Source organism: Eschrichtius robustus, chromosome 14, assembly GCF_028021215.1.
Source record: "Eschrichtius robustus isolate mEscRob2 chromosome 14, mEscRob2.pri, whole genome shotgun sequence".
In the NCBI taxonomy this organism is placed as follows: domain Eukaryota; kingdom Metazoa; phylum Chordata; class Mammalia; order Artiodactyla; family Eschrichtiidae; genus Eschrichtius; species Eschrichtius robustus.
In genome coordinates, this window is record NC_090837.1 from 6,302,834 (window position 1) to 6,322,221 (window position 19,388).

Sequence of the window (19,388 nt, forward strand, 5' to 3'; positions counted from 1 at the left end):
CCAGTCTCTCCCCTCTGCAGGCGAATATTTACGCCCACGGTAAGGATGTCACCGTGCAGACCTTGAACAGTCCCACCCTTGGTGAGAGTATTGAATTTTCACACCCACGAGGAGGGTGTCAGATATTCACAGCCATGGTGACGGTATCCAAGAAGGCCATCATCAGCTCTTAACTGTTAAATACTTTAAAAATTATTCCTGCCCACACTATGTTAGGGAACAAACAGACCCTTTGCCGTCACTGCTTTGGATACGCGGCAGAAGAGAGAACAACCCTCCCTCCCAGCTTGGGTCTTGAGGCAGCTGCCAACTGGCGTCTTGCAGTCTTGGTAGAACGTGTCTCAGACACGAGCTGTGTTCCTTTAGCAGAGCCGGAGCTCCAGAGAGGCTGCGATTCTTTGCCATGGACGTGCATGCAGGATTGGGGCAGGGCGGGGTGTGGGGAGCAGTGGAGGAGAGAACCAAGACCCACTGGATGCAGAAATTCCCATCCCCTGCCCAACCTGTGAACCGGTGGTCAGCCCAGCACCTCGTCTCCCCAGGGTGTGGACCTGGGCATGCGGAGAGATCTGCGTCCTCAGGGGACTCTGCCCACCCTCCCTGGCGCTCCAAGTTTACCCTGCGAACCTGTGCTGTGAGGCGAAATGAGCAGGGGGCTTTGGAGCCCCGCAGGGCTCAGCTTGGTGCCTGGGCTGTAGTACTGATACTGACAGGCAGGTGGCAGTGTTGGGCCAGAAAACAGTCTTGTCCTGCTCGGGGCCTCCCTCCGGTCCCGGGTGCAGGCCAGCCCCCCACCTGGAATCCAGGATGGGTCAGGTCGTGCTGGCCACACCAGCCACAAGGGGTTGGCCATGCCTGCTGGTGCCGCCCAGCATCCCATGGCACTTCCCTCAGCTGTAGTCAGACCAGAGTGATACGGGGGTGGGAGGGACACAAGTGTCAGCCCACAGGCTCATCTCTGCCATCCCCCTGTCTCCATGGCCTCAGAATTGACACCACTTGGCACCTCTGTCTTCTCTGAGGGCCAGTGGCACAGACCCCACACAGTGATGTTTGTGGGGTGTAGGGAGAGCTCACGGCCTCCTGGTGCCTGTGAAGGGTCCACCCTCTCTTCCAACCTCACCCAGCCAGTCCTCAGCCCCCCGCAAAGGGTTCATCCCACCCCTATCTTGTTTGGTTTTCTTACTGCTCCATCTTAAAATGGAGGCCCCTGCTGTTCCCTGATCCCCATCTCTCTGGAAAACTCCTACACATACTTCAAAACCCAGCTGGGTCATTCCCTCCTCTAAGAACCCATTATCCCTCCCCATCTTCTCTCTCCTCTGGGTCTTTGCAAACACCCTGCAAGCTACTGGACAGAACCCCTCGAGAGCAAAGCTCTTTTTGCCTTCCTCTTCCTGACTCTGTTGTTGACTGAGCCCCTGGCGACTGTTGAGCTGAGCTGACGCTGTGAGGATCCGATTCCATAGAAAATGAGAACGTGATCTGCAAAGCGCAGGACACTTGCTGGCTAATTTCCCCGCATCCTAGAACATTGTGACGTTGGTTAGAGTACAGATTCCTGGGCCACACCCAGAGGATAGGAATGATTCTCTAGGTCCAGGGTTGGGGCTGGGAGTCTGTGTTTTCATCCAGCGGCCCAGGTGTCTCTGATGCCAGTGACCTGCAGCCCTCACTATGATGGTGAGGGTGGTGCCCAAGGTCAGAGCTAGAACCTGGTCCCTTCACTTCTTTCTGGCCAGGAGTTCTCCAGTAAGGGCACAAGCGGCTCTGCAGAGGGGGTCGCGGCCCACCAACCCGAAGAGCTGCCGCCCACAGCGGGGGCAGGAACGGGCTGGTCCCTACAGCACTAGGGTTGGCTCAAGACAAGCCCATCTCGGGCCAGGTGACGCAGACACTGTGACAGCTGACCTGGAGCAGTAGGGGTGGCTTCCTGGAGGTGGTGGTTCTTGGGGAGGGGATAGGCTGAGTGGAAAGAACCTGGGTGGGCAAAGGCTGGGAGGTGAAACCCAGCCGGGGGCATTCAGGAGCCCAGGGTGGCTTAGACATAAGGCAGTGTGGAGGCCCTGGAATTTCTGAGACGGAACAGTCAATGCCCAGTAAGGTGATCTGCTGGTTTTCTGAAATTGGGTCTTGTTGGCTCGCAAGGGTGCTGGGTGCATTGAGGGAGAAACAGGCCAGGAGGCTAGTGCAGGGCCAGCATGGGGGTTGGCACGGCAGAGAAGGCCAGGACAGAGCCCCACTGCCTCGGGGAGTGGGGATGGGCCCAGGCCACGTATGGGGCAGGCGAGAAGGGGGTGTGCAGCACGCGGGTAAAGACAGACTGTGGAGCCAGCTGCCACGTAATGGCCACGTGACCCTGGCCAAGCCATTTGAACCCTCTGTGCCTCTGTTTCCCCATCTGTAAAATAGGATAATGATATTGCTGTGAGGAGTACCTCAGAGATGGGCTGTGTAGCCCTATAGAGACACGGTTTACTCGCCTGTGCAGGAGTCAGTGGGACAAGGCAAGAAAGAAAGAATGGGTTTGCGAGGAAAGGAGAGAGAAGAGAGCAAAACTCCAGGTGGTCCTGCAACAGTGACTCTTATTTGCGTATTACGGGGATAAACTGATTTGATCGCTGGCAGCTGGTGGGAGGGCCCCCTGGTCATTCCACCTTTAGAAGGCCAAGGAGGGCCATCAAAGGAGACGCATTTGTTTTCATGGCTTCTCCAGGAAGCCGGGAGGGTTTAGCTGTGGCAGCCACGTGACGGGCTGTCCTTCCACCCCCACCCCCCCCCCCTCCGGGGTTCAGCCAGGTACCGCTTCCTCATCAGAATGTCTCACCAGCTACCTCACAGGCTCACTGGGAAGATTAAATGCAGAAAATTCTGACAGCAGGGCCAAGCGGTCTGCAGACAAAGGCAGCGCTCCGTGTACGTGTCAGCTGCCAGGGCGGTTGTTTGTTCTCACCAAGGCTACTCTGGGGAGGAGAGACAAGACCTCGGACGGACGGACGGACGGGGCACCTGTTTGTGGGGCGGGGGCCGCCGAGCTTGATTGGAGGCCTGCGAGTGTGAACCCAGAGATGAACCCAGAGACTGGCCGGGGCGACAGCAGAAGAGGCTGAGCGAGGGGGCTCAGGATGGGCGTTTGGGGCCAGAGCCGGCCCTCGACATTGGGAAGTGTTTCTGCCCCTTCGAGAGAGACGGACGCCCTGACCCGCCCCCAGCAGGGTCCCGGCTTGATTCGATGGCAGCCCAAGCTTTACCAGCACGGATTCTCACTGTCCCAGCCGCCAGGCAGGTAAGGCCATGTGCCTGCCTTGCAGATGCTTAGAGAAGTTAAGCGACAGGCTTTTTCTCCAGCCACCGTGCCCTCCCCATGTTGGTCTTCCCCTCCCAGGGGGCTTCAGCGAGCGACCTCTGCCCCCCTCGCCCAGTGCGTCTGGATCTGGGGAGTGAGGACAGAAGGGCCTTCAGCAGGCAGCACCCTAAGCCGGGCAGCAGGGTCACTGGCCTCCAGGCTCTTTATTTTGGGGGTGGAAATCCCAAGGGCTGGGACAGGACCTAGACGAAGCTGGCACCTCTTTCTGCCGGGTCTCCAAGTCCTCTGGGTTCCCGCAGGACGGACAGCTGCTTCAGAGGGAAACCGGGGTGCACTTGGGGGCCCTGACGGGCCGCAGCCCTTGCCCCCCACGTCCTCTTCCTCCCAGGTTGGGCCTCATGGAGCCCCAGCCGTACAAGGAGACAGGCTGGAGTTCCAAGGTCATCAGGGAAGGCGGAAGCCGTTTGCATGATCCAAGGAGACGGTCTTGTCTGGCATGTGCTGCCCGGGTCCTCGGGGAGTGCTAGGATGGAGTCAGGAGGGTACGAGGCCTATCGGGCGATGCTGGTGAAAGACAAAAGGGACAGGAAGCAGGGCCTGGCAGGGACTGAGCCTTGGTCAGCTGGTCCCGTCCCACCACGCTCCCACTGGCGGGGCGCCCGGGAGGAGCCTGGCAGCTGCTGCAAAGCCCTAGTTAGAGGCCATCAGCTCACTGCACGCCTCAGAAGTTGTTTCTTGAAGGGCAACCCCAGAGACATCTCCAAGGTCACCGGGTTCGTTGGCACCATAATCGCACGTGTCAGGAAGCCCAACCCATTTTTCTTTCCAAGCGGGGAAATCAGGGTTGTGATTGGAAAGCAAACTCGTGCAGCTGAATTTGCCTGGTGCCAGCGGTGCGACCCCCAGCGTGTGTCTGCACAGAAGCCCCTCTCTACACAGGCTGCGCTCTCGGAGTTCCCAAGGCTGTGTCTGCACCCTGCTTGCCTGCGCTGAGCAGCCGAGGCCTCCAGGTTCTTCCTCTCAGTGACGTGACCCTGTCCCTTGGCCCCGCCCTCCTGGCTTTCACCCTGGCCCCGCCCTGTTAGACATCCTCCTCCATCGAGGCAGGAGCCCCTGCAAAGACACTCGCACTCTCCCACTCGAGGACACTGCCCCGAGGCTGCCGAATGTCCTCCTCACTCACAGTCTGGGGCCCCAGAGGCCCCTCCAAGGATGTGGACCAGATGCGTAGAGGGTGTAACAAGGCCGAGGCCACCTGCTTTGCAGAGGCAGCCCGGGCCCTTCTCCGGGGACAGAGCTGGCTTTGGGCATCTGCAGGTGCCGAAGGCTGGCGTGCGGAGTGCAAAGCACAGGAGCGTCAAACGTGCAGATTCCCGGGACCCTCCTGGAGTCAGACCCAAGTCCCAGCGTGCGCCCTGGGCCTCTGCATTTATTGCCTAGCTCCTGGGTGAAGCTGGCGCACTCAGGCTGTCTACAGGGATGGGGTGAGGGGCACAGGGCTCTCTCTGAGCCTTCCAAGTGTCTCCCTGTCCCCTGTGAGCAGTGGGGAGGGACCATGGGCCTATGAAGACCAGTCCCACCCACGGTGGGCTCTGAGGGTCTCAGAAACACGGAAGAGGGAGTCTCTTCGAGTCTGCACATTTTATTAAGATAATCAATCGATTCTTAAGTTATTTCTTTGTTAATCAGAAAGCATCTCTGTGGCGAGAACACGCACAGTCTGTAGATACATAAAAATATATCAGTCACTTCGCGTCTCCTGAACGTTAGCTCCGAGCCGCCCCTCCCCGCAGTGAGGGAGCTAAAGCCCCGTCTTGGGGGGATGCCGGAGCAGTGGCGGGCAGCCTCCACCTGCTGGGTCCAATCAGGTCTGAAGGCATCTCCATGGCCACGTTGGGGGCTTCTGGGGCATTGGTGGCGGGCAGCCCCAGGCCGTGGCCCCAGCACCCACGTATCCTGGCTCTTCGCAGGCAGCACAAGGGTCTCCCGTCTTCCTCCCCTGACCTTGCACGTGTGCGGTGAACCCGTCTTCCTCCCCTGACCTTGCACGTGTGCGGTGAACCCGTCTTCCTCCCCTGACCCTGCACGTGTGCGGTGAACCCGTCTTCCTCCCCTGACCTTGCACGTGTGCGGTGGCGGTGGTCATTTCCAACGGCTCAGACGCCTCCCCTTGGCACCTGGCTCGAGGGCTCTGACGGTCCAGAGTCCTGGTCCTGAAGGTGTCAGGACAGAGGTTAGCAGGAGGCCCTGCGGGCGAGGCTCCGGACACAGAGCTCAAAGGCCTCGGTGCAGACGGGCTACGCCCTCCATCCTCCGCACTGGGGCACGGGCACTGGGACAGCGCGGGCAGGGCTCCTCCGGGCCGCTCCCCACAGACAACCCACAACCAGCCCTGGCAGCGTTTCCGGCTTTCGCCCAGCCTCCCGGCTCACCGTCCACCAGAGGTTGCTGGGCTATGGCTCTGGGCGTCCAGCTGCACACATCTGAGAGGTCTGCTCTGGAAACAGCCCCCTCCAGGGGCGGCGGGTGTCTGGATGGCACCCCTCTTCCCTCCCACGTGGCCTGGGAGCCGGGGTTGGTGGGCAGCCCCCCGGCCAAGGCTGGGACGGACGCCTCTGTCCTGCCGGCGTTCGGGGGTGTCCCCCGCTTCAAGGGCAGCCAGGTACACACACCTTCTTCTCTCCCAGGCCGTCGGGGCGGGCACCGCCTACCCACCTGCCCCCGCCCCGTGCTCCTCGGGAAAGCCAGGCCCACGCTGCCTCACCGGGTAGGTGCTGACAAAGCGGATGCGGCGCGGGCAAGACACAGCCCAGGGTCCCTCCCGATCGTGGAGCCCGTCCTCCGGCCGCCGCGGGGGCCGGGGGGCCGGGCGGCCGGGCTGCCGGTCAGAGCGGCGCGGGGCCCAGCAGGCCGGGCCCGGGGCGCGGGCACAGCTGCAGCTGCACGCTGGCCGTGAACCAGCGGCGGGGCCGGCCCAGGCTGAGGTGCAGGGTGGTGCGGAAGGAGCTACGGGCGCGCTTGGGGAAGATGATGGTGGTGCTTCGGAAGCGCAGGGCGCGCGGCCGCGGCTCCAGGGTCAGCTGGCTGCGGTAGCTGCGCCAAGTGCAGTTAGGCGCGGCCACGATCGTCTCGCTGTAGGCCGTGACCGTGGGCACCGGCGCGTAGAAGACCTTGTCCCGGAAGTGCTTCTCCGAGGCGTACTTGACCTCAGAATTGCAGCTGCGGGGGAGGCGGGGGAGGGCGGGAGCACGGGGGTGAGGCCCGGACGGGGCAGCCAGGTCACTGTCCCGCGTGGTCGGGGGCAGTGCGAACACAGAACGGCCTGGGCTCTTCCGAAACGCCCAGGTCTAAAGGGCAAGGGAGGGCTGAGGGACCCAGCTGGCTTGGAGGAAACTCGAGAGACGGGACAGTTAAATGCCGCTCGTGACTCTGGCGGGATCCTGAACTGGGATAAAAATAGGCCATAAAAGGACATTTGGGAACAGTGGGCGGAACTGGACCAGGCAGTGGTCGTGTTTCAGCTTTAGCTGGCCCGATTTCGGCAAGTGCACTGTCATTATGCGAGAGGATGTCCCTCTTCTGAGGAAGGACACCAGCCGGAGTTAGAGGTTCACGGTCACGGTGTCACTGACATCCTCTCAAACGGGTCAGAAGAAAGTTTCGTTTATGTAGAACGAGACAGTGAGCAGATATTCTAGCCAACGGGGCCAAGTGGAAAGAGCCAATGAATCTGTTTAACGGGGGTTCCCTGTAGTCTTGCTGCAACTTTCCTTAAGTTTGAAATGTTATCAAAATAAGTTTCCCCCCAAGTAGCCTCAGCACCTCTAGGTGAGTGACACTCCTTACGAGTGACCAACTGGTCAGCGCCCCCAGCTCTGCTCCCAGATCATCACACTGGAAGGAAAAGCTCCGGGGAGGGGCGTGGGGACTTCACCTGTCTCCCTCCCTGCTGCACCCCACAGGTGATCCGCGTGGGAAGGGAAGCAGGGGTCCCAAGAGCCCAGGCAGCTCGCATCCACCCTGGCTGGGGCCTCTGTAATAAAAACTTAAAAGGAGAGCTCTTTGGGGAGAAAAACCTTTAAAGGGGACCTGTTTGTCTCCTGGGACCCTATCCAGAGGTGGAGCGGGAGGAGGTAGTGGGTCCCACACCCCTGGGCAGGCCGGGGCGACGTGGACAAATCCATCCTGAGCGTCCCAGGGATACGCGGGTGAGACCCACGGACCCTAGACTCCACCTTCTGGAAGCCCGATCCCCGAAGCCCTCCGAGGAGGGCAGACGGCTGGGGGAAAGCTCCTGGTGGGGTGGCCTTAACTCAGAAGTGCAGGCGCCACCTGAGATGTCCTACGCGTGGGAGGGCACCTAATACACATTCAGGGCAATGGCTCCCCGGGGGGATAAAGGGGCAAATTCAAAATAAAAACCAGCCAGGTTGGGGGTGAAGGTCAGTGTGGAAATGGTCGCATGTGGGCCCAGGACGGGCTGGGGAGGTGGCAGGGAAGGCCACCTGGGGACAGAGTCTCTTCAAATCATGGCCATGCCTCCTCGGGGAGCAGCACGCGGAGGGGCTGCCTAGAGGGAGGGGAGCCTGCTGAGCGCCCCAGCCTGGCCGCCCCGCCCCACCCGGCCCCGCTGCCCCACTCACCGGATCTCGGGCGTGGGCTCTGGGTTCACCTCAATGCTCTCCCCAAAGAACACGGGCAGCATCCGGGGCCTCATCTCGCGCGCCGGGGTGCTCGGGGGGAGGGGGAGGGGCTGTGGGGGAGAGCCAGGGACACAGGGTCACGTGAGCAGCCCTTTGGCACTGCAACCTCAGCTCCCCGCCGGGCACAGGGGTTGCCCCACACCACTCCAGTCCTGGTTTTCTGGAAGCCTGCTTCGCGGGGTCCATCGGGAAGCCCACCCCAGCGTCCCTCTGCGGAATCCAAGCGCTCTGATGCCCACGGCTCCCCACCCAACCACCGGCCTGCCCCTCAGTTCCTGGGCATCTCAATAAGGGGACGTGGTAACGGACTCTTTCTACAACGCACAGCCCACCCGAGCCCCAGGAGCCAGGCTCAGAGACCTGTAGAACTGGGACCCCTCTCAGGGAGCCCCTGAGCCTAAGCCTCGCAAGCTGCACCCCTGGGTGACACGGCAGGTCGGAGCTCTGCGAGGGACTGAAAACCGTGCTCATCGAGGGTAGAGTTCCCGGCCCTTCTCGGTGCATGGCTGTGGGCCCCTCATTCCACTCCTTCACGAGGCTCTCCTTGTCCTCGCCTGGCTGAGGAGAGATCACAGCAGCTATGCTTTCTGAGCGCTAACCGCACCAGTCGTTGCTCTGAGCACTCCATGTATCCATACATTCGATCATGGGAGGGAGCTGTTACTCGCATCCCCCTTTTACAGATGCTGGAACTGAGGCCCAGAGTGGCTAAGTAACTTGCCTGAGGCCACACAGCTAGGAAGAGGCAGAGCTGGGGTTGGAACCCTGGCGGTCTGGCTCCAGAGTCTGAGCCCTCACCCATGTTCCCCGGCTGCCTCTCAGGCCCACGGGACGGGCGCTGCAGCCCCAAGACCTGTCCTGTCACCTCCTGCTCAGAGCAAGCTTGACCTCACACACAGGGCGCTTCCCACACAGGCCTCTGCCCATATATCTTTCACTCGCCTTGGACACAGCCCAGGCTGCCTTTGTGCCTTGGCTTATGCTGTTCCCTGTACTAGGAACGTCCTTCCCTTTCCTTCTCACTTGGTCCGTCCAGGGTGACAACTCAGGCATCAGCTCCCTTGTCTTCCCCAACATCCTCTGAGGGGTTCCTGGAGCTCCCACCTGCTGGTCTCCATTGCTGCGACCCCTTTGTGTGTCACCCCCGGACCGTGAGCTCTTTAAGATTCAGGACCTGATGACCTCTCTGGCCCCAGGGCCTGGCACCTCGCAGACACCATGCTGTCCAAAGGCAGGACCTCACACGTGCAAAGCAGTGCCCTGCTCCCCTTCCACCTCTCCCCCCCCCGTCCTGTGAGCCCTTGGGCCAGGCCCACACCTGTCTTCAAATCTGCTATCAGCCTATGGACATGGTCACCGCAGCCCCCTCCTCAGCTGATCACAGCGTCCCCAGAACAGGGGCCGAGGAAGGACCACAGGAAGAAAAGATCTAAGACTTGGAGAAAGAGGCGGTTCTCCATAGGCCCCCAGCAGCTGTCATCAAGCTGTCCCATCTCTCCCTTGCTGGGCATGGCAGGTGGAATAACGGCCCCCAAAATGTGCACGTCCTAATCCCCAGAACCTGGGAATGTGTGACCTTACAGGGCAAAAGGGACTTTGCACATGTGGTTAAGGATCTTGAGATGGGAAGGCTGTCCTGGAGGATCCAGTGGGCCCCCAATGTCTTCACAAGGGTCCTTGTAAGTGAAAGAGGGAGGCAGGGGGATCAGAGTCAGAAAGAAATTGAGGACATTATGCTGCTGCCTTAAGGATGGACGGGGCCAGGAGCCAAGGACTGTGGGCAGCCTCTAGAAGGTGGGAAAGGCGAGAATTCTCCCCTAGAGCATCCAGAGAGGATGCCTTGCCAAACTCCTTGCTTTTAGCCCGTGAAAGCTGTTTTAGATTTCTAACCTTTGGAACTGTAAGATATTAAATCTGTGTTGTTTTAAGCCACTATGCGTGGGGTCATTTGTTAGAGCAGCGACAGGAAGCTAACACACCACGTGACCCAGCAAACAACTCCCCTCTCGGGGCTGCAGCCTCCCGGTCCCCGAAGCAGGGCAACAGGAGCACCCGTCTCCCAGGCTGCAGTCAGAACAACGATTCAAAGTGTGTGAATGTGTGGGACAGCGCCCGGCACGGAGCAAGCGCCACATAAAAGTCTTGTATAAAAGTCTCAGAGTACAAGCCTACGGAGAAAAGGCTTGTTTTCTGAGTGCTTTTCACAAAGGCTCGAGGGGGGGTGCTGGGGGCGGGGGGGTCCTCTCAGGAGACAGAGGTACAATCCGCACCCTTTTTAACCTTGAGACAACCCTGCTCCTACCTTTCAGAAGCAAGTGCACATTATTCAGGGGCTTTAAATTTAAAAATAAAATAGTGATGGGAATTCCCAGGCGGTCCAGCGGTTAGGACTCCACACGTTCACTGCCATGGCCCGAGTTCAATCCCTGGTTGGGGAACTAAGCTCCTACAAGCCGTGCGGCGTGGCCAAAAAGTTAAAAAAAAAGTAAGTTAAAAAAATAAAACAGTGACAAGACGTAGGCACTTCCGGCATCCTCTGTGGCTCTGTGAAATCAGCACTGGCCTCAGCTGTGAAACTCCATGACTTGATGCTCATAAAAATCAGACTCTCTCCCCGCAAGACTATCTGAAGTGTGAAGTATGGCACTTTCCCAAATGTGTGCAGGGGTTTGCTGAGCACCTACTGTGTGCCGAACACCTACTGTGCGCCAGGCCCTGTGTGAGTCGGATGAGGTACAGTGCCTGCCAGGGCTCTTCCTGTGGACACTGAAGGGGAGAGAGGATGAGGCAGGCGTGTGAGGGGCTATGGACATGGGTGCTAAGGTTTGGGAGGTGTCTCTAGGTGGAAGGGCTGGAGGGAGGGAGGGGCAGCCTGCTACTGGTCTCCATACCCCCACCCCCACCCCCAAGAAAGAACAATTCCCAAGCTCATGAGCAGGGAGGACTTCCTTGGGAGGAAAAGCCTTCGGTGCAGAGCTGGGTACCACCATCCCTCTCGGGTCCACCTGAACCTCCTGGCGCGGCCCGTGGGCACATTTGGGGCCCCATTCTGGCCGGATCTCGCTCCCCACACTGGCTGCCAGCAGAGGGGACAAGGCTGACTTCACAGACTAGGCCAGGAAGCTGGAGCTCTGGGCACCGTTTTCCAAAGGGCCCTGGTGGAAAAACAGCTAAAATCTGCCCCACCTGGGAACACGATACGAGAGAGAGAGAGAGAGAGAGAGAGGAAGCCTCTGAAAATCCAGACGCAGGCTGGCATCCAGGGGCCCCGGGGGCGACGAGACAGCTCAGGCAGTCGCCGCGAGGCCTGAGGCTGCCCCCGCAGGGCTCCAGGGACCAGAGGCAGTTCCGGCCGTCCCGCAGCCGCCGGGCTCCGGAAGTTCACAGCCGAGTCTTGCGGCTGCAGCGGTGTTTTAACATCAACATGGCAGCGCTGCGCGCGGAGCCCAGCCAGCCCCGGGAGCCGGCCAGGAAGGCACACCGCTGGCCCTGCAAGGGCGGCCCTCCAGCCACGCTGGACTCACATTCCCATCCGAGCCTCCAGCGTGGGGGGCGGGCCGGGGACGGGGCTTGGGCTCCAGCGCCCAGGGGACCCCCTGCTGCTGGCGCTGCACCTGATGGCCTGGCCTGGGCCACTGGAGCAAAGAAAGCTCCCAGGCACCCTGCTCCCCTCACCGCCCCCCAACCCTGGGTCAGCCACATCCCAGCTCGCTTCCCCGAAGGCCCTGGTGCTTGCTTCCCTCTGAAGAGGACCCGTCGAGAAACCCACCTCTGCCAGCCACCCGCTCACCGTGCCTCAGTTTGCTCGTCTGTACAATGAGGCTGATGCCCGGGCGCAAGCTGGCCGGTGTCCTCGGGGCCCCTCGCAGCCCTGGGCTGCAGGGGCAGGGGAAGGCACAGGGGAGCTGAGAGCTGAAGGCCGGACCCCGGACTCCCAGACGCCACACACGCCCACCCTGGGATGGCGACACAGCTGGGCCAGCCTCCAGCCCCCAGCTCCTTCTAGGGACCGGGAGAGCCCTGTGCTAGCCTGGGGAGGGGGCTGGTCTGGCTCCCTGGTCTCCTGGGCAGGCAGGGGGTGTGTGTAGGGACCAGGGAGGGCTTCTGAGAGAGTGGGACCCAGAGAACAGTGGGCTGCCCTCCGCCTACCGCACCCCACCCGCCTCACCCAGTGATTCATGCGTCTTCCCTGGAGCCGCCGGGCGAGGATACACAGTCCACGCCTGGAAGTAAAAATACACCCCGGCGTCTGGGAGCTCCCCCTTCGTGGCTGCGGTGCAGGGCACGGCCCACAGGACGGCAAAGAAAGGTACGTGCTCCGTCGTGAGGGCTCCGTGCCGCGCGGTGACAGCCCAGCCCCACCGGGGGTCCGGGCCTGGCTGGCAGTGACAGGTAGGGATGGCGCAGCGGTGTGACACACGGCGGTCCCCCACCTGCCACCGCACGGGACGTGGCTGAAGCCACGTGTGACCCACAGAACCTTCCGCTTAAAGAGTATCAAGCCCCCGTCAGCGGAGGGTAAGTGGCGGGAGGAAGGGTCCGGGGAGACCCCCACACTGACGTGGGAGAGGGGCTGTCCTCACCAAAGCCACAGGGAACCTTTGTAAGGGCCGAAACAGCCTTTCTCAGGCCACTGACCCTCACTGGCGGGGGATGGCTTCTATCGCGATTGGAATTAAACTGATTATCTTCGGTGTGTTTTGGGATTTGAGACCAAAAGCTCCCATGCTGGGCTAAGGTGGACGCTGACCTGCACCCATGAAGAAAGTGATCCAAGGAGGGACATTTAAGCCCCAAGAATTCTCATCCTTTTTATGAAAGGTCTTGGGTATTGGTGGCAAATCCTGGGGTGAGGGGAAGGGCTCCAAAAGGCTCGTTGCACAACACGGCACAACAGAGGCGGCGAGTGGGCCAGGCTCGGGGAGCCCCGGAGACCCCAAAAAGCGCAGGCGCAGGGTCTGGCACTCAGAGCAGTGAAACTGAGCAAACCCATACATCACAGGTCGGAGGCAGGGCTCAGGGACGGGCCTGCTCCCCAGGATGCCCTTGGGTGCCCGATGGACCCAAGCCAGCAGGATGGTGGTGGGTTGGTTTGCGGCCTCCACAAAGATATGTTCACGTCCTAATCCCCAGGACCTGTGAATGTGACCCTCTTTGGAAACAGGGTCTTTGCACATGTGATCAAGTTAAGATGCGGTCCCACTGGATGGGGGCGGGCCCTAAATCAACATGGCTGGTGTCCTGATAAAAAGAGGGAACTTTGGACACGGGACACACAGAGGAAAGAAGGCCATGGGGGGACGGAGGGAGAGATGGAGGGGTGCATCTCCAAGGTAAGGCACGCCGAGGATGGCCGGCCACCACCAGAAGTTGGGACAGACACAAGGGATGGATTCTGCCCTAGAGCCTTGGAGGGAATATGGCCCTGTTGACACCTGGATCTCAGACTTCAGGCCTCTTTGTACCATATCTGTTTCTCCCACCCCACAGCAGGGAGGCCAGGAGTCCCAAGGGCGCAAAGGACAGACCACGCCCACCCCAAGGAGAGTCCCTGTCAGTCCCCGCCTAGTGGCATTTTCCCAGGAAGGTGGCTCCTGCTTGCTCCCCCGCCCCCAGAGCACCTGGCAGGGCATGGGCCTATTTGTCTTCTTTGCACACTAAAGCTACAGGTAGAACTTCTCACTCAGATGAGCCTTTCACAGAGACACAAGGCTGTCAGAGACGTTGCTCAATTTCCGCTGGAGGCCACTTCATCCAGGATGAAGCGGAGGGGGGCTGAAAGGAGGCGCCAGGGTTTCTGGCTCCTCACGGCCTTCCTTTCAGCAAACAGGCTTCTCCCTCCGTGGCCTGACACACCTGGTTCTCTTGCATCTGAGCTTGCTCACAGGCACCTTCGCTGGTCAGGGACACACCTGTGAGCCTGCAAGGGGGCCATGGGGGCTGACCTCTGTCTCCTCAGTCCATCTGTCCATCCACCCGTCCATCCATTTTTCCCTTCATCCGTCCATCCACTTGCCTGTCCATCCATCCATTCATCCATCCATCCATCTGTGTGTCCATTTACCCATCCATCCATCCATCCATCCATCCATCCATCTGTGTGTCCATTTACCCATCCATCCATCCATGCATCCATTCATCCATCCATCTGTGTGTCCATCCATCCATCCATTCATCCATCGGTCCATTTATCCATCCATCTGTCCATTCACCCATCCATTTGTCCATCCATCCACCCAACCATCCTTCTGTCCATGCATGTGTTCATCTGTCCATCCTTCCATCTGCCCATCCATCCATCCATCCATTCATCCATCCATCCATCCATTTGTCCATCCATCTGTGCTTCCATCCTTCCTAATCCTGGGCACTAACTCCCTAAATTCCTAACTCCCTTCCCTCTCTGCCCTCATCCTTGGTTTCACCATCATAGACCAGAAACAGAGAAATGAGAAAATCCAGGTGTCCTGGGTTGGGGGCAGGGGTGGTGACAGCCAAGATCCTAAGAGTTGGCAGTGACAAAGATTTCCAAGAGCTGGGCAGCCCTGGGAAATTTTCGAGGATGGGCAAAGACAACCCACTCCCCACCACCAATTCTACCTGGATCCGGCCCCAAGGGCTTCCCTCAGAATCTGGGTCCGGGGAACCAGCACCTCGTCCTTAGGGAAATTCCCCAGTGTGCCACTCAGACATACACTCGATGTGTAAACAAACCCCAGGAGATCAGATGGGGGTGACGGGGCAAGGCACGATGGGGCCCAGGCCACTGGCTTCTAGAGAACCCATATCCACATCTGAGGGGGTAACAGCTCAGATTGTCACCTCCAGTCACCACTCCATGGAGGGCCAAGCCCCTCATCTGCCACAGATGGGTGATCTGTCCTCATCTCACCCACCCCAGTGGTGGCTGTTCCCTCAAAGGTGCACCCCAGAGAAGACGACTTGCGACCCCAAATGCCATCTGTGCTCTCCCTGAGGGTGATAAGAGGGGACAGGGCTAGTTCCCTGAACGGGCCATGTGAACCTGGGGAGATGGGTGTCTGCCACACACACCCACTCATCCTTCCTGGCGGCACGACCTCTCCCCATGATGCCCCCCCCCCAAGTCCCACAGCTCCGCCAGGCAGGACGGGGAGGCGGGCAGGAAGGACATGGGGTGTTCCCTCAATCTGGAGCTGAAGGTCCAGGCCCTGAGAGCTCAAAGGTGACACAGACAGCGGCTGTCCTGTTCACAGCTGTATCCCTAGCCAGGCCTGGCTTAAATATTTGTGGGATGAATGCAGCTGACAGGCAAACCCTGGCTGGCCCAGCAAGCGGCCTTGGCTGTCCCGGTGTCCTGCAGGCGACCAGGGCCCCACTGCAGGGAGACAAGCCCCCCACAGAGCCTGTTCCGCACAGGCACTTCTCAGTCAAGTCTCTGATTTGGGTTTCTAATTTGGAGGGTCTGAGAGCTCATGAGGCCTTTTTAAAAAATAAAAATAAAACAGTCACAAGTAGATTTTGGAAAGACCAAATGGAATTTTACTTTCTGGCCTCAGCTTAGCCTACAAGTCCCTGCACTGCCCTCCACCAGCCTCACGGCTGCAACTCAACCACGCCTCAGGACCTTTGCACTTGCCATTCCCTTGGACTAACGCACATTTCAGCCCTATGACCATAAAGGCCACTCTCTCATGTTTTCCGGTTTCCATTAAATGTCACTTCCCTGACCATCCAGTCTAAAGGAGCTCTACCCGAACCCAGCTCTTTGTCTTAAGGGCACTGAACAATCCAGCTGGTGTTTTATCACATGTTTAAGTTGGTGACTGTCTCTCCCACTAGAATGCCAGTTCCACGAGGGCAGGGACCTTGAACATCTTGTTCACCACTATGCCACCCACAGCCCAAAACAGCACATGGCAAACAGTAGGTGCTCAATAAGTACCGGTGGGACGAATGACCGATTCCTAGATCTTCCTTTGGTTTGGGAATTACCAGGAACGGTACCATCGTTGGTCCACAGAGTGGGCCAGAAAAAAACCTATGATCAAGTTAGGGTGGGGTTGAGGGATTCATTCATACCCAGCCTGCTCCCCAGTGCCGTTTACATCTTGGGGGGCAATGTCGCAGCCAGCCAGTTACCCTACATCCACGGGGTACTGTCCAGAAGTTAAGTCCAGCTTATTAAAACAAAGTGGGGGAAAATGGAACCTCTTTCTAGAGGGTGAGCAAATTTAAAATGCGCTTCCAACATAATAAATACAGTGACAAGCTCATGAGGACCTCAGTGGCCAAGGGGGTGGGGAAAGAACTGCAGCTCATCCCCCTGGCTGGGGTGTGTGCCACCAGTGCTGACCAGGAAGGCAGTGCTGGAAACTGGGTATCAGAACAAAGATGCCTACCCCAGGCTGAACCCCAGGTCCACGTGGTCTGACAGGTGCCATTAAGGGGGTGCCAGAGCAAACCTGGCCCTGCCTGCAGCCAGCCTCTTCTCGGGCATTTAAAACCATCAACTCCAAGACACAGGAGAGGTTTCTGTCCCTTTGTGCAAGGTGGGCAGCCGATATTTTGCCTACATCTGCGCCTGGAAAGCATTGTCAGTGAGTCGCCCGCAAGCAGGGTTTTGTTAAACACCAGATTAGCAACGTTTAACAGGAGTTAACCTGCGGGGGGCGGGGGGGTGGAGGCAGCCTCCTCGAATGCAAGGTTCAAGGGCAGAGACACCAGAGCCCAATTCCCTGGGTTCTAATCCAGCACCGCCACTTATCAGCTTAGGCAAGTCGCTAACCTCTGTGCCTCAGCTTCCCCCTCTGGAAAATGGGTGTAATAAGAGCACCTACATACTTCTTGGGACTACTGTGAAAATGAAATGAGTTGATGCCAAGTAAAGAGTTTAGGACAGTTCCTAGCACCTGGGAAGGCTATCTAAATGCAGATATCATTACCTGTGCGGAAACAGCCCCAGGTCTTGCCTTCAAGCCAAATTAAAAAGATCAGAGACAGCTCAGTTCCATACCTGGCATCTAGTTAGCAAGGAGGGGGAAAAAATAAAATCAACTAGGACAGCCAAGACAAGTAAGCCAGGCACACTGTTCTTATGGCTGCCCCTGGCTGGCCTGGCCGGCAGGAAAAGCATCCAGAAAACCTTCTATTAAGGGGGATTCCGGGTCATCCAAAGAATAAAGGGGAAGGCTGGTTCCCTGTCCCTTTTCTCCAAGCCCCATTGTGTAGGACACCACAGGGATTTATTCCCAACGCAACAGCCCAAATACCACCCCCTTCCATTCAACTGTGCCAAGTCTGAGACACTCTTGCAGGAAAGCTGGTGCGTTCAGACAGTGGGATCAATTTCACTGCCAACAGCCTGGGTCACATCTATCAATCCCTGGAAGTCCAGAACGCCTCTCCTACCCCCAGCCCCCAGAAGAGGGACCAAAGTTCAAATTCAACGCATGATTTTGGTCTAAGCCAGCGGTTCCCAAACTTTGCTGCACATGAGGATCACCTGGGGAGGTTTTAAAAACCCTGATGTCCAGGTCGCAGCCTCTACCAATCAAATGAGACTGTCTGGAGGCATGAGGTGGGCGTGGGTATTCTTTAAAGATCTCCAAGAGAGGGATCTCCCTGGTGGTCCAGTGGTTAAGACTCCACGTTCCCAATGCAGGGGGCCTGGGTTCAATCCCTGGTCGGGAAACTAGATCCCAGATGCCGCAACTAAGAGTCCGCACGATGAAACTAAGATTTGGTGCAGCCAAATAAATAAATACTTTAAAAAAAAAGTCTCTGAGAGATTCCCGTGCCCACTCAAGTTTGGGACCCACTGGACCAAGGAGCAAGGGAGACACCAGTGACATTCCCGTCAATAGGCCTGGAGGCAGGGGAACCATTCCTTTCTGCTCATGGGAGGATTTCCAACTGGGGGGAAGCATTCACTGCCCTGTGAGGTACCAGGTGGGCATTGCCGGGGCCCCAGGAAAGCGGCACCGGGCTGGAGTCGTGCTAGGACACCCGGCAGAAACAACGTGAAGGCGTGCAGAGAGCCGCAAGAACGGGGAAATGCCACTGGGATTGCTGGCAGCCTCCGGATCTCAACTTGTCATTTCCTCAAGTCGAAAGGCGCCCGATCCCGCCCGCTTGGCTCCCGCCTGCCGGGGAAGGGGTGCGGGGAACCCAGTCTCAGCCCAGCCACCAAGCTGGGTGACCCCCGGAGTCCACCTGAAGGCCCCACTAAGTCTGGCAAGAGGTAAAACTCTTGCGTCTCCTGACCTGGGGTTCCAGCCTTCCCCAGGCACCGCCTCAGCTCCACGTCAACATCCCTCAACATCCCGGGAAGGAAGGGCTCCTGTCTGCGTTTGGTTAAAAAAAAAAAAAAAAAGTCTTTCACGTTGGCAGCACAGGGAGAACAGTAAACAGGGAACCTGGGTCCACTGCTTCGGCCAGGGGTTCCAGCTCACCTAGCCTGAAGCCAACCTCTTGGAGAATTTCGGACAGTCCTCAACCCCTGCTCTTTTACTGCTGACAGCAAGACAGACGATCACTCCTTAGGCCCACAGCCCGGGAGAGGGCTGCAGGGGTCAGGCTGGACCATCCCCACCTGCGCGCCCTGATCCCCACCTGCGGAGCGTGGCCGCCGTCACTAGGCCACCTTCTTGGCTGGGGGGATGGCGGGGGGAACCCAGTCCCGGCTCTTGAAGTACCCCATCAGGGGGGCTGGCTCTGTCCCTGGTTTCTGCGCGAAGCCGCGTGCTTACCGCTTTGGCCTCGCCGGGTCCGGGGGCCTCCGAGGAGGCGCCAGAGCCCCCCGCGCGGGCGTCGAGGATGCCAGGCGCCAGGGAGTAGAAGGGCGGGCTGGGGCTGGGGCTGGGGGGCAGCCCGGAGTCAGGGCTGTCCAGCAAGCCCTCCCGGCTCTTCTCCTTGAGGCTCTCCTCCATGCCCTGCAGATGCAGGTGGCCCACCATGTCTGGGGGGCGCCGGGCGCGGGCCCCCGGCTCCTCGGGGGGCTCCTCCACCGCGCTCCGGGGCCCGGGGCGGGCGGCGGCGGGGCGAGGGCTGCGCGCCGGGGACCTGCGGGCAGAGCCGAGAGGCGGTGCGTCGGGCCCGGCGCCCACCCGCTCCCCCCCGCCCGAGTCCCCGGTTCCCCGGCCGGCCGGGCCGCGCGCGCGCGCGCCGCGCCCAGCAGGGGCCGGCGGTCGGGCGCCCGGCTCCGTGCGCTCGGGGCGGCTGCCCCTCCGCGCTGCCACGCCGGGCCTGCCGCCCGCCCGCCCGCCGCCGCTGGCCGCGCTCCAGCCACGCCGGGCCCGGCCTCGCCTTCGCGCTCCGCCGCCCGCCGCCGGGCCCTCTCCGCACCTTCCCGGCCGCGCCTCCTTTTCTAGGCGCCTCCTCCTCCCTCCTCCCCGCGC

General features: G+C 59.7%; 1 protein-coding gene across 3 annotated transcripts; it reads right to left on the minus strand.

Annotated features, from left to right (window-relative positions):
• Positions 1–4,933: 4,933 nt before the first annotated feature.
• RFLNA (refilin A) lies at positions 4,934–19,082 on the minus strand. 3 transcript variants are annotated; one of them, XR_011076211.1, is made up of 4 exons: positions 18,741–19,082; positions 7,951–8,060; positions 5,740–6,526; positions 4,934–5,520 (listed from the first exon to the last, which is right to left on the minus strand). XR_011076211.1 is itself a non-coding variant. In XM_068562880.1 (3 exons), the coding sequence occupies exons 1-3, from the start codon at positions 18,945–18,947 to the stop codon at positions 6,193–6,195; spliced, it is 651 nt and encodes a 216-aa protein (XP_068418981.1). In that variant the 5' UTR covers positions 18,948–19,082; the 3' UTR covers positions 4,934–6,192. The 3 variants fall into 3 exon arrangements, 2 of the variants coding, with proteins under 2 accessions (XP_068418981.1, XP_068418982.1); XM_068562880.1 differs by having other exon boundaries at positions 4,934–6,526; XM_068562881.1 differs by lacking the exon at positions 18,741–19,082 and adding an exon at positions 16,935–17,013 and having other exon boundaries at positions 4,934–6,526.
• Positions 19,083–19,388: the final 306 nt, after the last annotated feature.